At 39.8% G+C, this 15,494-nt stretch overlaps 1 protein-coding gene across 1 annotated transcript in view; it reads right to left on the reverse strand.

Annotated features, from left to right (window-relative positions):
- EGF (epidermal growth factor) overlaps positions 1-15,494 on the reverse strand; it is a 90,146-nt gene that overhangs the window by 38,373 nt on the left and 36,279 nt on the right. Inside the window, exons 7-13 of the mRNA XM_084872245.1 lie at positions 15,039-15,161; positions 12,162-12,284; positions 11,039-11,164; positions 9,608-9,744; positions 7,317-7,465; positions 2,059-2,163; positions 659-882 (exon numbers count right to left, since the gene is read on the reverse strand). Of these exons, the coding sequence (XP_084728371.1) occupies positions 659-882; positions 2,059-2,163; positions 7,317-7,465; positions 9,608-9,744; positions 11,039-11,164; positions 12,162-12,284; positions 15,039-15,161 (987 nt within the window). The remainder of the gene's footprint in view (positions 1-658; positions 883-2,058; positions 2,164-7,316; positions 7,466-9,607; positions 9,745-11,038; positions 11,165-12,161; positions 12,285-15,038; positions 15,162-15,494) is intronic.

Consider the following 15,494-nt stretch of genomic DNA (forward strand, 5'->3'; position numbering starts at 1 on the left):
TAAAATTAAGTTCATCAACATATCTTGGCAATACTAACATACAAAAAACAATTTCTGCAGCTCTATTTCAAATGATCAAGTTTTATCATCATCTATTTCCCACATGGCCTGCTTCAAATGCTGTCTCCCTGAGTCTAAATGAATTTCTCTATGAATCTTATAGCCATTTGTACTTCTCCTTTAACAGTTACCATAACTACAGTTTAAAGATGTTTAAGAAAATACATGCTAACCCGTGTAAGGTCTGAAACTATAATAGGGGGCAAAGCTATATTAGCCTTTGCACATGTTATCAATTGATATTCATTAATCTCTGAAGAGGATATTATCTCTGTGCTGAAAATGACATTTTCTAAAACAAAACAAAAAATGATAACAGAAGAATCAAGTTCTTAAAAAAGTTTTAAAATTTTTAATGTTTTCATTCTGATTTTTGGAAATCTTGACAAAGTGAAATGACTGCACACCACTATTTTTTGTTCAATATTCCAATGTTCAGGTAATCTCCAGAGAAGTCTGTCAGCCTGTCTCTATTTCTTTCTCGTCATATGGTTTAAAATGTGGTGTATGCAGGTGCATGTGTGTACAAACACATTTTGTATTTAACACTCATCAGCTCTCAGTCAAGATGAAGACATCGCCCAGCTCAAAGCCTCACCTACATCGTTCTGGGCAAGTCTTTGGCGGTTTGAACCATCCAGATTGGCCATTTCGATCACAGACTGCTTGGCGTCGCACCAATACAACTTGTCCGTTAAGAAATCAATCGTTATTCCGCTGGGCCAGACTAGCTCAGAGCTAGCAATAACCAGCCGGCCAATGCCTTGGAGGGAAGAACTCTCAATTCGTGGATTAATCCCCATATCAGTCCAGAATAATCTCCTTTAATCAAGAAAGCATACAATAAATAAAATTTGCACAAAAAATTCTCCTATTCTTTCATCATTGGAAACATCAAGTAAATTACTTGAGAATAAACTAGAAGATTATAGAAGAAGTAAATAGAACTCTATGTTGGATGAATCATTTTTTTCAAAAGCAAAAACTTATCTTTTCTGTGTAGAGAATCTTGGGCAGGAATTGCTGAATTAAGGCTTAGGTCATTAGATAAAAAAGGAATTATTAATTTTAAAACTGCAGAATATTACTAATTGAAAGTGTGCTCAAGTGCATATTCTTAAATTAGCGTTTCATGCTACAAAAGGCACTGAAACTTGCTAGCTTGTCCTTCTGCTGTGCATATATAAACGACTGTTTATGTAAAATTACAGCATTAAGAGAAGAGCATGTTTATCTACTATCCAGTTTTATGCTATGCACTCGGTTAACCTGGTTAATTTAAGTTCTGTATATCACATTCTATAACTGTGCTGAGGGACATTTTTTAAGGTCCTTATCTTTTCTCTGGCCTGTTTAGACATGGTTATATCACTCTTTTAATCATGTGGCTGACTTCAAATAATGATCAATTATTACCAATATTGTTTTTCCTATAGGCCATCATAAAGAAAAGAAATGGTTTTTGAAAATCTAGAGAGAAATTGGTGATTCTACTTACTTCTCTGAACCTCAACCAACATTTTTTACTAATTCATAATTAAGAACATAGAATAGTCTTTTATGATTTCTACATCCTCTTGTCTAAATCTAGGAATGACCCATCATTTGAACTCATCTTACTAAATAGAATTAGTAAGTCATACAATCTAAATGTCATCCTCTGTTCAAGAAAACAATAATGTAGCTTTTTAAAGAAAGCAGTGTAATGGGCTTATGCCTGATTGATTACTGAATTACAGCCCATTTCTTTTAAAAAGAAATTGAATTTGATTCAAATGAAAGGGTATCTAAAGAATAAAATATGTATATAAAATAGAAAATAAAAAGACTTAAAAATTAGGATATCAGGGTAGCCACATCATTTCTGAAGATGTGGCCAAATCTAGTGGATTTTCTTGGTGTCCGATTCCATGGACCCACTGAAGACAGATTTGGGACCTTAGCTTCTCATCTCAAACACGACCTCTCAGAAAGGCACTGCATTTCACAAGGACCTACTTGGCCATTGGGTGGACAGCGATTCCTCGCGGCTGAGAGACGTCCTCCTTAATGAGTATTTCACGATGTTTTCCACTTAAATCACTGCCTTCAATGACAGATTTCCTAAAATGCATGTCACATAAAGGGGCTTGTTACATTACATTTATTTTTTCAACAAAAATATTCCTTTTCTTTGTTGCCTTCTGAACGTAAAGACCAACATTCTAAGTTATGCCCATTGTGCATCTGCATACGCACACCACACACACACACACACACACACATGCACACAAACACACGCACACATGCACCCACACACAAATCAGGACCAAATGCCCACAAATTCTACTTTTTGTAGTATTTTCATTAGCATGCCAATATTTATCCCAGGCAATTAAATTGCACAGAGAAAGGATAAGGTAAGAGGGAATCATGTCAGTGGCCTGTAGTGTAAATCCCACCATCCCTTTTTCCTCACAACCTCCCATCACCCAGGAACCAGGGGAAGCCAGCAGTGAGAAGGGGTCAGCCTCGTGGTCTCAGATCCCGGGAAGGAGGGAGAGGAAAGCTCCGAGGGCCCTGAGACAGCCAGCACAAGGACAGTAAGGGGGGTTTATGTTGACTTGCACTTTCTTCCACATGGCATTTAGACAAATGAGAGCATTAAATGATTATTATTTGCTAAACTTTACATTAAAAAAAAAAAACTCTCTGGAATCCTGCAGAGGAGAAAATGTCTGTTTCCTAGTGTTTCCATTTATCTGTCCAACAAACCTTGGTTATCAAACAGGCAGTTACTGAACAACCACCCACTGTACATGCCAGGAATTGGCCTAAACACTTAAGACTCAGTAGCCTGTCTCTGTCCTTACAGAGCGTACAGTTAAGCGGGAGAGCCAGGGCAGGGAGGGAGAGAGGAGGTGAGTGGACAGGCAAAGAACACCCTGCCCTGGGGGCATGGCTCAGTGATTGAGCCATGACCTATGGAACCAGAAGGCCATAGTTCATTCCCGGTCAGGGCATGTGCCTGGGTTCTGGGTTCCATCCCAGTAGTTGGGGTGCAGGAGGCAGCCAATCAATGGTTCTCTCTCATCATTGATGTTTCTTTCTCTCTCTCCCTCTCCTTTCCTCTCTACTATATACATACATACATATACATACATACATACATACATACATATACATACATACATACATACATATATATATATATATATATATATACACTAAAGAACACCCTAAGCAGAAGTGTGAGCGAGTGCCAAGTCTGGGAGACCTGAGGAATATAAACAGTCATAATGCTGTGGCTTTCGTATGGAGAGGACAAGGCGGACAAGCGAGAACAGTGACGGCGCTAGGGCAGTGGCAGCAGGATGGAGAAAAGGGGGTGGGGTCATGTGCTAAAACCTACTCTGTCACACCCCCACCTGTCCCTAGCTTGGGGGTAACCCGGGCTTCTGAGCAGCTTCTGGAGCCAACAGACCACAGGCGGCTGCGGGGGGGGGGGGTGGGGGGGGTGGAAGGGGGGGCGCGCGGAGCACCCTTTCCCACCAGCTCTCTTTCCCCACTGAAACTGGGCAGTATGACTGTCTTTAACACACTCAACAAACATCTGGTAAGGACCTACCACCTTGTTCCTGCGTGCTGCCTGCTGGCCCTGTTTCCCTACTGCACATCGGAAAGTAGTTTTGATAATATGTAGCTGTTGCCGGGTATCGAGCCCACGTGTACCAGTTGTGGGCTCGATCCCCAGTGTGGGGTGTGCAGGAGGCAGCCGATCCATGATTCTCTCTCATCGTTGATGTTTCTCTCTCTCTCTTCCTCTCTGAAATCATTTTTTAAAAGATAATTTCATTCCCAGATGAAGTGGTCATCCGAAGGGCACTGCAGGGTGGCAGGTGTTTTCTAACTCCATGTGTCCAAGTCACTCAGCCACACTGTCACTGTGCTTGTCCCCTGGCCGGGAAAGGAGGAATTCTGAAGACGCTTGTGACTGTCCGTCATGCTCTCATTGTTGCGTCATCTCTAGATTCTGACTGTTTTAAGCCCGAGTGCGGTGATGAGAATTGAGACCCACAGAAACCCTGACTCCGGAGCTATCTCAGGCGGGATTGCTGGAATTTGTCTCAAAGCTCCCTAAGGGGTTAACTCAATAATACGCTACTATTTGATTCAGCCAGAAAGCAAATCCCCAGCTCCAGCGTGGGTCACCAGGAAGCTAAGACAAGCATGGACACTGCGCTCACCTGAGTTCAGGCATTACCTTTAATCGAGTGGGACCATCTTTCCCTTATACCCTCTACTAAACTGACCCCATTATCACTGGGGTGTCCTCAGGCCCATACTCCTTCCAGGACAAGAGTTGTCCATCTAGAAGCTTAGAAAATTGATATTTATTTATTTATTTTTATTTATTTTTTGCCTCGTGGTAGTTTTTGTCTCAAAGGAATGAGCAAGAGATGTATATTTTCACCCTCTTGATTCTTTTTTTACTGGGTGATTGACTTTAGGACTCAGGCTTCCCTGGTACTAAATAACAGCATTGTCAGTGAAATTATCAGTTAGCTTCCTTCCTACCGTTAGATGTTCCTTCGCATCCGTCTTTTCGTAAGCCAATGTAAACTAGCAGCATCCACTCTGGTTCTTTTATTGCTTCAGAGTTACCATATAATCTAATATCACACGCTTGGAATCTCAGTTATTTAAATCCAATTTCTAGCTAATATCAAGGTTTTCAAACTACAAACCTTTCATTTCCAGACAAATTAAAGGTTTTCGTTTAGCAGCTGCCTTCAGAGGAAAGAGGGCTTAAGAAGGGCTTGTTATTACCGAAGTAGGCGAACTAGGGAGTCTGAGGTCTGCCACTCAGGAGAGGTGCCTGCCTGTGTCCTGAGGCACCTTCCGCAGCGGGTCCCGTGGTGCTACTAATCAAACACGGTTCAAATTAGAGGGGCCGGGCAAAGGTGGGAAAAAGGAGGAGACCTGGCAGCCTTGCAGGGGTCCGCGGCGCTGACATCTGCCGTCCTGATCAGCGTTTACTCTTCTGAGAAGGGCCGTGTACAAGCTCTGTCATTATGCACAGCTGACATTCTAAGAGTCCTTTTAAGTAGGTTCAACGCAGAGGAGGCCATTATTATGATTTTTATCACTATTACAGCTGAAGTTGATTTCCATTTGTTCTATGACTCTGGGTTGAGCATGTTTTAATCAACGTTGATGGGGGAGGCAGTACATATCTATGATCATTAAAAGCATATGCTTTGTTGTCGAAGCTGGTTTGGCTCAGTGGATAGAGCATAGGCCTGCGGACTGAAAGGTCCCAGGTTCGATTCCAGTCAAGGGCATGCACCTTGGTTGCGGGCACATCCCCAGCAGGGGGTGTGCAAGAGGCAGCTGATCGATGATGATTCTCGTTGATGTTTCTGACTCTCTATCCCTCTCTCTTCCTCTCTGTGAAAAATCAATTAAAAAAAAAAAGCATACGTTTTGCGAGTGGTTGCTCTTGATTCAAGTTCTAGCTCCACTACTTGCGGGCTGTTTGACTTTGGTAAAGTAACTTTTCCTCGTTGATTCTCATTTTGTTTTCCTCTCTAAGTTGGGGATTAGAAAACAAATCTCTGTGGATTCAATGGTATCATGGATATGAAGTTATTAGTGCCGTGTCTGGAACATTTCAGTTAGTAAACACTCCAAAGAATAAAAGAATGAAGGTCTGGTTGAATGAGCGAATGAATGAATGGAAACAGACCCACTCTAGGTATAGATGTGCCGCATCACCTCAGACATCTGGCTCATTTTTAAAATGCGTTTGTTTCCCACGGGCTACCCAGACCCAAAGAGCTGCTCTGGGCCATAGAACGCCTCCTCCAAGCACATAAACCCGTGTCCTGGGACTTCACTCTTCATGCCGGCACTGCTGATTTCATAGATGTGAAACCCTAATTAATTCCCCTTTCTTTTTTTCTTTTAATGTATTTTATTGATTTTTTTTATAGAGAGAAAGGGAGAGGGAAAGAGAGTTAGAAACATCGATGAGAGAGAAACACCAACCAGCTGCCTCCTGCACACACACGGATGTGCCCACAACCAAGGTACATATCCTTGACAGGAATTGAACCTGGGACCCTTGAGTCCGAAGGCCGATGCTCTATCCACTGAGCCAAACCAGTTAGGGCTGATTCTCCTTTCTTTTAATGTAATACGATGCATAGGTACCAGGTGTTCAAGGGGGCCACTATTTTACTCTATGGCTTTAAGTGACTCTGTGAAAGCATCTTTCTAGCTCCGAGCATCCCTGACACCATCCTGTGAGGTACTCTGCATCTTACTTCCTCTCCCTCCCAGGTAGGGAAGTAGGCTCTCACAATACACATGGGGGATACAGGCGCTTTCTTCCTCGCCCTCCTCCCACCCCCACCATTCCTGGGGCTCATACAGGCCATACACACACACACACACACACACACTCTCTCACACACACACCAAGTGCAGCAGTCTTTTCTGTAGCCCCAAGAGCAGGGTGCTAGAAACACCACAGCTTCTCTCTGGCTCTGTTGACTTCCACCAAAGGGAAAGCAGGCCATTTCTCTGATCTCACAAGGGCTTTCCTCACAGCTCCCGCATGAAACGCTCTCTCCCTCCTTCACATCACCCAGAGAACCCGCATGTGGATTCCAGTCCAAGATTCGTCACTTGTCAGTGTCCCTGTTTGTAAAATGAGGGGGTTGGGCCAGTTGGTCCCTGAAGCCCCTTCCAGCACTCCCTCTGGGAGTGTACACCCCTCATCTGGCAGTTGTTCATGCTTGGTCTTAAGACATTTCCTGGACTGAAACTTAGACCAAGCATTTGCATTAATGTTTCCAGTGTGCATGTGCCTTATCTCCTGGCTACACTGTGAGCCGACTGGAAAGATGGAACACGCCTCGTGCTCCTTTGTATCTCCCGTGCTGCATGGAGAGCGCCCCAGTGACAGCAGATGCTCAAGGGATGCTTGTGGACGGTATTCACACAGGTTCTGCATTTCTAGCCTGAAGTGCAAAAGCACAGGCTACATTCTTTGTCCTCAAAATTCTCTTACAGGTACAGATCCAATCTTGAGGAAAAGAGGAACGTTTGCTGGGTGGAGGGAAGGGTGGAGGGAATATGGACAGCATTGGGGACATCTTCTCCCATCGCAGCCAGATCCCAGGAGTATTTCCCACGTTCAAAGTGGAGGAGGAAGCCAGCCATCCCACTCCCCCAGGACTCCCATCTCCCATGGCTAACAGGGAACATACCCTCTGTCTGTCCAATAGAGTTTACGGTTAATCCAGTCTATAGCAAGGCCTTCTGGAGCATCTATTGCTTCCTCAATCAGCCTTTCTCGCTGGGAACCGTCCATATTGGCTCTCTCTATCCACTTGAGGACTGTATGGGCAAAGTACACCTACCAAAGAGAACGTGAACAATTTTTATTTGTTTTAAAAAATAAATATGGAATATGTACAAATGAGTTGAGGGTCATACAGTGGAATTGTCGAGAGCTCATCTTTGGACATAGACACACCTGCAACTGAGCTTCAGCGGAGCTGTTTCCCAGATACTTGTAAACTGAAGCAAGTTAGTCCATGTCACAGTCTCAGTCTCCTCATTGGTAAAATGGGGATTATAAGACCAAGTACATTAGCTTTACATATAAAACTCCTTAGCCCTGCACCTGGCACATAGTTCGTTTTGTAACTGGTAATTTATTATCCTTGATCGTTGGTCAATAACAAACTGTATTTGAACCGTAGGCTTCTACAGACTGAAAGGGAGCAACGATTTTCTGTTTAATGGGGACTGCATGCTGGGCTGTGTCTTCTACTGTGCAGTCCACAGCATTCCATGTCGCTGCAGGTTTTGCCACTTCTTTGCCTGATGACCTTGGCCAAGTAACTGAACCTCAATTTTCTCAACTGTAAAAATGGCGAAGTTACACTCAATATTTGCTAAAGTTTACTCATCTTCTTACCTTATATAGTTGCATTTTAATTAATCATATTGGATATTGTCCAACAGACCATACCTTGCAGGTACAAAGTTCTTTTTCAGTCTAGTATACAGAACTACTGTCAAATAGATACAAGTAGTTCATGAGAATGTGATGGATCAGTTTACAATTTAATGATAACATTTGTGAGATTTTAACTTGAGTACACACAAGTACATAAGTCTATAATCAATGAGAATATTCAAAAAATGGTAATTCATTAGGTTATCATCTTTCCAGATATCATAGGTTACCATCTTTATAGATAAAATAGAAAAGGTTCTATTCCATAATACAAAATGGGTACTTCTCAGATTCAAAAACACTCTGCTAGAACTGCTTCTCAAATTGACACACAACCCCCCTGGGTATCTTGTTTAAATGCAGACTCTGATTCAGTGGTCACGGGTGGAGCCCAGGAGTGTGCAGGTCTAACAAGTTCAAGGTGATGTCAATTCTGATGGTCCAAGGACCACCATTTGAGAAGCAAGAAAATGAGGACATTGACCGAAGAATAAGAGAGCCACATGACAAGATTCATCTAGTCTCCTTATTCACCTAGTTGTAAAAATGCTGTCTGTGCAGGAAAAACACTAGTGTGGAAATAAATGATTCTAGAACTTTTTTTTTCCTATTAATTTTTTCTATTAATATAACTTTTCCATAGCATCATATATATTCAGCTCAGGGAAAAGAAAGAACTGTTTACTAAACTCTTACTTGCAAAGGTAATTATATTGGCCATCAATCCATGCCAATTAAACACAGAATTAATTTGCTTCTCTCTCTTTTTTTGACCATTTACCAGACTGCTACAAATCAGGAAAAAACAAAAGCACAAAGTTTAAAATTCTAGCACTTAACCTAATAATTAAATAATTATGAAGGGAGAGTAATAACTATGTAAACATCTAAGTATGGGTGATTAATCCCCCCCTATTTCAAGCACCTTCTAACTTAGCACAAAGACAACTAACAAAGATCAAATGATCCAATTATTGGGTTGATAACATAAAAATTCTAAGTTATATACAAAAACTTCATGTAAAAATTGATTAGTATGTAAATCATTTCATGAGTTAGACTGCCATTCCCACATGAACCATAAACTTCCATTCCCTGATTTTCATGGTAGATAGGTCATTAAATTCCCTCTCTCAATGACATACATTAAGTGCAAATTACTAACCCATCCCTCCTAGGTACTACCCCAACCTCCCACTTCTCCCACTACCAGCAAATGATCGCAAACCTACTTACCTGTTTTTCTCTATATGTATGGTACTGTGATAGGCTCCAGAAACAAAACTAAACTTAAGATCTTGCTCAATCATCTCTAATAAAATGGCCAAATCACATCAAGAACCGGGGTTCTGATAATAGAAAATCCTTAAAATGTCTCAAATGATGCTTTCATGTATATATTTGCATTTTTCTGTGCCTAATGATTCCGAACTTGGCAGAGGATTTGCAAGTAGCCCAGGTCATCTGTTGGGATAAAATTCTCTACTCTGTCCTTAAAGCACAGTCACATCTGTTCAAGCCACAAAACATTACCTTATTTTGCACAGGGTCATGATCCAGGGCGAAAACCGCTCCCATCTGCTGGCTGAGTAGGGTTCCATAGTCTGTCCCATCAAAATGCATGTGTCGAATATCTTGAGAATTGGCAAACAGCAAAAACGGTTGTGGTCCTGATAACCAAATTCAAATATGGCTCCATTTAAAATATGCCTTGAAAGCCAAGGGGCACTTCTGACTCTTCCCTGTCCTCGTACCCTCTTCCTTAACTTCTGCAGTACTTGTTTTCTTAACTTCCCACCAGTATTTGTAGGTTAAGACAGGCAAGAGGAGTTCCTCTTCCATGAGTGACATATTGCCAGAATTTCATCACTGGATTCTTCCCTGTCTAGGGCCCTGCTTTTAAAATGCAAATTACTTAGAGAAAGAGCCAGCATTAAATAGCTAAAACCATAACTACATGGTACAAATGTTAGTGCTGTAATCTTCCTGATTCACACATACTGAAACATATCAAATTAGCATATTGTATTAATTCAGGTCTGAATAAATACCCTTCTCTGGCCTGAGCACTTCTAAAGCGGAAGCATGATTAGTTGAGTTCATAACAATACCCTTATTAGTTTTCAGAGCTCAGATTGTGCTATATTAACTAAGACCCTGGGAAATTAAGAGTATTGGGCTAAGCGGCAATCCCAGATTGCAAGCATGATGAACCTCAGGAGAGATTAAATCAATTTAGTATAAATCTAGGGTTTCCGAGGCTGTTGAAGGACACAAGTGATGTAACATCAGCAGATAAAATAATAGTCAGAGCATACAACTTCATATTGAATTTTGACATAAAAAAACTTGAATTTGTCAAAGTATTATTATTATTACATTCATTGGAGAGTTAAAAAATCAGATCAATCAACAATTATTCAATTTTTCTTAACTATAAAATGTTTATTTATTTATTTTTTAAATATATTTCATTGATTTTTTTACAGAGAGGAAGAGAGAGGGATAAAGAGTTAGAAACATTGATGAGAGAGAATCATTAATCAGCTGCCTCTTGCACACCTCCTACAGAGGATGTGCCCGCAACCAAGGTACGTGCCCTTGACCAGAATCGAACCTGGGACCCTTCAGTCCACAGGCCGAGGTGCTATCCATTGAGCCAAACTACCCATTGGCTTAACTATACAACATTTAAATCTATTCTGATCATGACATTCACATATACTGGAATACCACACTCGATGTTATAGCAAATCTTTGCTGAATACTAATTAACTTCTAAATATTCCACAACAACATTATTATTTATATGATTATTACTTACATTACTTATATTTATAATATAATTTGTTTTCCATCTCCAAAAATAAAAAATCAGACTTTTAATGCTCTGTCTTTCTAAATGAAAATTTTTTTTTCACATACTTCTGCGGAGACAAACTTTCAAACACACACAGCACTAACCTGAAGCTACACAGTTTTTTTTGTCCAGTTGAAGGTCATAGCCGGGAAGGCAGTCACATTTCCAGGATACTGGGCTGAGGGCGAGGCAGAGTTGGCTACATCCACCATTATCAGGTGATGAACAGCCTACAAAAAACAATTGCTTGGTAACGATGCTTTTATTAAAAAATATAACACTTTTTCATCAAAATATTGAGATGAGCCAGGTATGCGTTGATTTTTAAACCATTTCCACAATCATTTATACTGCTGCAATCAGGTTTGTTTTGCAGAGATTAGAAGCAAAATGTCACCACACTCCACTTCCCTGTAATCTGACATCTTGAGTGTTTACCCTTCACATCTCAATGGCCCTTGTCTTGTTCTACCACTGAGTTCAAGACCATGTGCACTGGCAGTTGACTAGAATACAAAATATGTTTTTTAAAAATGTGTTTTTATTAATTTCAGAGAGAGGAGGGGGAGGGAGAGAGAAACATTGATCCGCTGCCTCCTACATGGCCCCTACTGGGGACCAAGACCATGTGCTCTGACTAGAAATCAAACCTGTGACCTCCTGGTGCATGGGATGACAGTCAACCAACTGAGCCACACTGGCCAGGGCCGAAATACATTTTGATGAGTTTGGCAACAGGTCTAACTCTTCCTAGTGAGTAATATATATTTTTCTCTCACACATTTTTGTCCTCTTGACTGCTTTTGTTTTACTTATTTTTTTTTTAAGCCACACATAAATCTTTTGCTAACTTTGAGTTTTCATGGTGCTAGCAACAGGCTAAGTATTTGCATCCATCATCTGCTACGAATCCAGGAGGGAGGTATTGTTAGCCTCTACCAATGAGAAACTGAGACCAAGAGGAGTAAGTAACTAGTCCCAAGTAACAAGCTAGTAACTGGTAATGCTAACTCAGGGCGATCTAACTTCAAAACCATCATAACCACTACACTATGCTATCTAAAGTCAAAAACAAAAAAATCATTTAAATCTACACTAAGCCATTGCATAAATATCTTTCAGTGTATAATGTTGGAAAATCTATTCTTCTTTACCAATAAGTTGCAAATTATAGGTGTCACTTCGAAAATGTATATTTTCAAACAAACGAAAAGTAAATAAACTTACCACTACACGTTTTTCCATCTGGCTCAAGCACAGAGCCTTCAGGACAGAAACATGTGGGACCATCCGAAGTTAGAACACAGTCATGGCTGCATTCACTTGCGTTGCTTGGACAGGAAATTATTTCTAATTAATAAGATCAAGATTAAGGTTAAATCACATTTGTGGAAATTCAGTAAAATTGCTTGCTAGTAAAAAATGCTATTCTGAAAAAAGTAAGTTAAATAGGAATCAAACATTGATGAATTACTGTGATAATGAAGGAACAGAAAGAAAAGAAACATTTCAAATTTAAACATTATATAAAGAAAAACATATGATTTTGGAAAATGACTCCAGTTTCCTCTAACTTTCTTTTATGTCAAATAATATTTTTAAAGTTATTAGTCATCAAAATTCCAAAATATTTAAAATGAAACTTGGGCGAATGATTCTCAAGTTCATCTGGAAAACAAATTTTATGTGAAGGGAAAACTAAGAACATTGTATGAATGTGATTAGGTATAGAAAGAGAATGAGAGACTCTTAACAAATGTCAAAATGTACCAGGAAGGGCCGGGACCGGTTTGGCTCAATGGATAGAGCGACGGCTTGGGGACTGAAGGGTCCCGGGTTCGATTCCAGTCAAGGGCATGTACCTTGGTTGCGGGCATATCCCCAGTAGGGGGTGTGCAAGAGGCAGCTGATCGATGACTCTCTCTCATCGATGTTTCTGACTCTCTATCTCTCTCCCTTCCTCTCTGTACAAAATCAATAAAAATATATTTTAAAAAAAAATGTACCATGAAGGTACAATAATTAAGACAGGGGATAATGAGTACGGGAAAAGATGGAAAGAATATTAGAACCAGATAAAAAGCTTATTTTATAAAAGACTCAAGTACACATAAAGGTATTTTTAAAGATAAAGGTATTTTAAATCACTGAGCATATGAAAGATATTCCCATCAATATTTATTGTGCCTTAACTGTTCAAATTATATCTTAAAGTAATTAAATAGTTAATGAAAGTTTTCTTCATAAAGATATTCCAATTAATAATTAAAAGTAGCCAAAACTGGTCTGGCTCAATGGATAGAGCATCGGTCTGTGGACTGAAAGATCCCGGGTTCGATTCCGGTCAAGGGCATGTACCTTGGTTGTGGGCACATCCCCAGTAAGGGGTGTGCAAGAGGCAGCTGATCAATGATTCTCTCTCATCGATGTTTCTAACTCTCTATCCTTCTCTCTTCCTCTCTGTAAAAAATCAATCATATCTATATATCTATATATCTATATATCTATATATCTATATATCTATATATCTATATATCTATATCTATATCTATATCTACAATATATCTATATCTATATCTATATATCTATATCTATATATGAATCCTTTAAAAAAATAATTAAAAGTAAATACTAGAACTAGATATCACCATTTGAAACCCTTGGTGAAATAATGAACTAGGCAGTGATTGGTATTGGCTGCCACAACCCTCCCCTGAAAGACTGTGGGCCCTTTTCTAGCCCCTCGGCCACCTTAGCAGCTTCAAGGTGTGTTTGGTTGGTGGGGTCCTGCACCAGAGGAAGTAAGACGGTGGCTAAAAAGAAGACAAAAAATCGTTGGAGTCAACTCTCGGCTCCAGCTCACTATAAAAAGTGAAAAGTAAGTTCTGTGGGTACAAGCCGCTCTGAGAGTAATCAGACAGGGCAAGAGGAAACTGGCCATCCTCGTCAGCTGCCCAGTGCTGTGGGGATCTGCGACAGAGTACTGCACCATGTTGTCCAAAACCCGTGTCCATCACGGCAGTGCCAACAATATAAAACTGCAGAATTGTACACTGGAATCCTATATAATTTTATTAACCAATGACACTCTAATAAGTTTAATGTTTTAAAAAGAGAAATAATAGTAATATTGAATTGGGAACACCATGTGAAAAAGACTTCAGAACATACACACTGGCTACCATTGACCCAGGGATTCCGTATCATTAGAAGCATGCCAGACAGACTAGTGAACAGCAAGTCATGCAAAATTGTTCCTTAGTAAAACAGGCCAGAGTTTGTTTCTAAAAAAGAACGAAAGAAAGACAAAGAGAAAGACAGACCATAGGGGATGTTTATATTTTTTCTCCTGATGGAAATATAACCACACCTATGAAGCATTCTTGCCAAAAATGTCAAAGCCAAGTCTGATCAAAACTTTATATCTAACTATAAGTTTGTAGAAGAAAAGGGACATCACAAAGTGCCATCAGTAAAATCCAAAATGTGAGAAACTCTGAAGGGGAAAAAATGGTTCTTTAATAAATATTTGCAAAGGGGAAAAAAAGGAGAGAGAATCTATAGGATAAAATAGAGTTGTATCAACCCAACACAGTAGTATTACTACCCTTGTCTAGATGCGTCTTCAAACCAAGCAACTGTGTAAAAAAATTTTTTTGAGATAATTTGAAAACTGACTAGATATTTGATATTATTATGGAATTATTAATTTTAGGTGTAGTAATGGTATCGTGGTTATACCTGCAAACTGACTGAATATTAGGTGATATTAGGGACTTACATCTAGTTTTTTAGATATAATAATATATCATTATTTTATATGCTTGTCTTTTAATGATATACATATAATGAAATATCATAAAATATGGTTAAATATGGAATATATATATATATATATATATATATATCCCAACCATGGAGGTTTTTATTTAACAAGTCTGGGATAGAGAATAGTTATTCATGTTTAAAAACAAAATAAAATAAAACTCCAAGGGAATTCTGAAGCTTCCTGCTGATCCAGGACCATCAACCCAGACCACAGCCACCTCCCCAGCATCAGTGAACATGAAGGAAATAGCGAAGTAAGTACTTGTTATGACTTACGGTGACACCGTTTCCCATCAGGAAGCAGAACAAATCCCACAGGGCACGTGCAATAATAGGATCCGGGGGTGTTTTCACACCCAAGAGTACAGCCATGATTCCGAAAGGCACATTCATTGACATCTACACAGGGACAACAGCAAAGCACAGATGGTTATTTTTTACAATATAAATTGTAGTATCCCCAACAAGTCAGCCCAAAATAGAGTATCTCACACTTGTATCTGCTGTTCCTGACCATGGAAAGACTGTTTTTGCTACGCTAGTAAAGGGTGAAAGAAGTCAGTTCAATTATCAGGAAAGTCCTTTTTATTCTGTCAGAGTTTTTACTTTCAAATACAGATGTTCATAGAATTACCCTGAGGGGGGAAAAAAATAATACTATTTTCTCTGAAAAGATTCAGCAACCTAAAGCCACTTAAGGCGGGACTGTTGAAAGTTCTTGACAAGGACAGG

Source organism: Pipistrellus hanaki (assembly GCF_964339955.1).
Source record: "Pipistrellus hanaki genome assembly, chromosome: 1".
Lineage (NCBI taxonomy): Eukaryota > Metazoa > Chordata > Mammalia > Chiroptera > Vespertilionidae > Pipistrellus > Pipistrellus hanaki.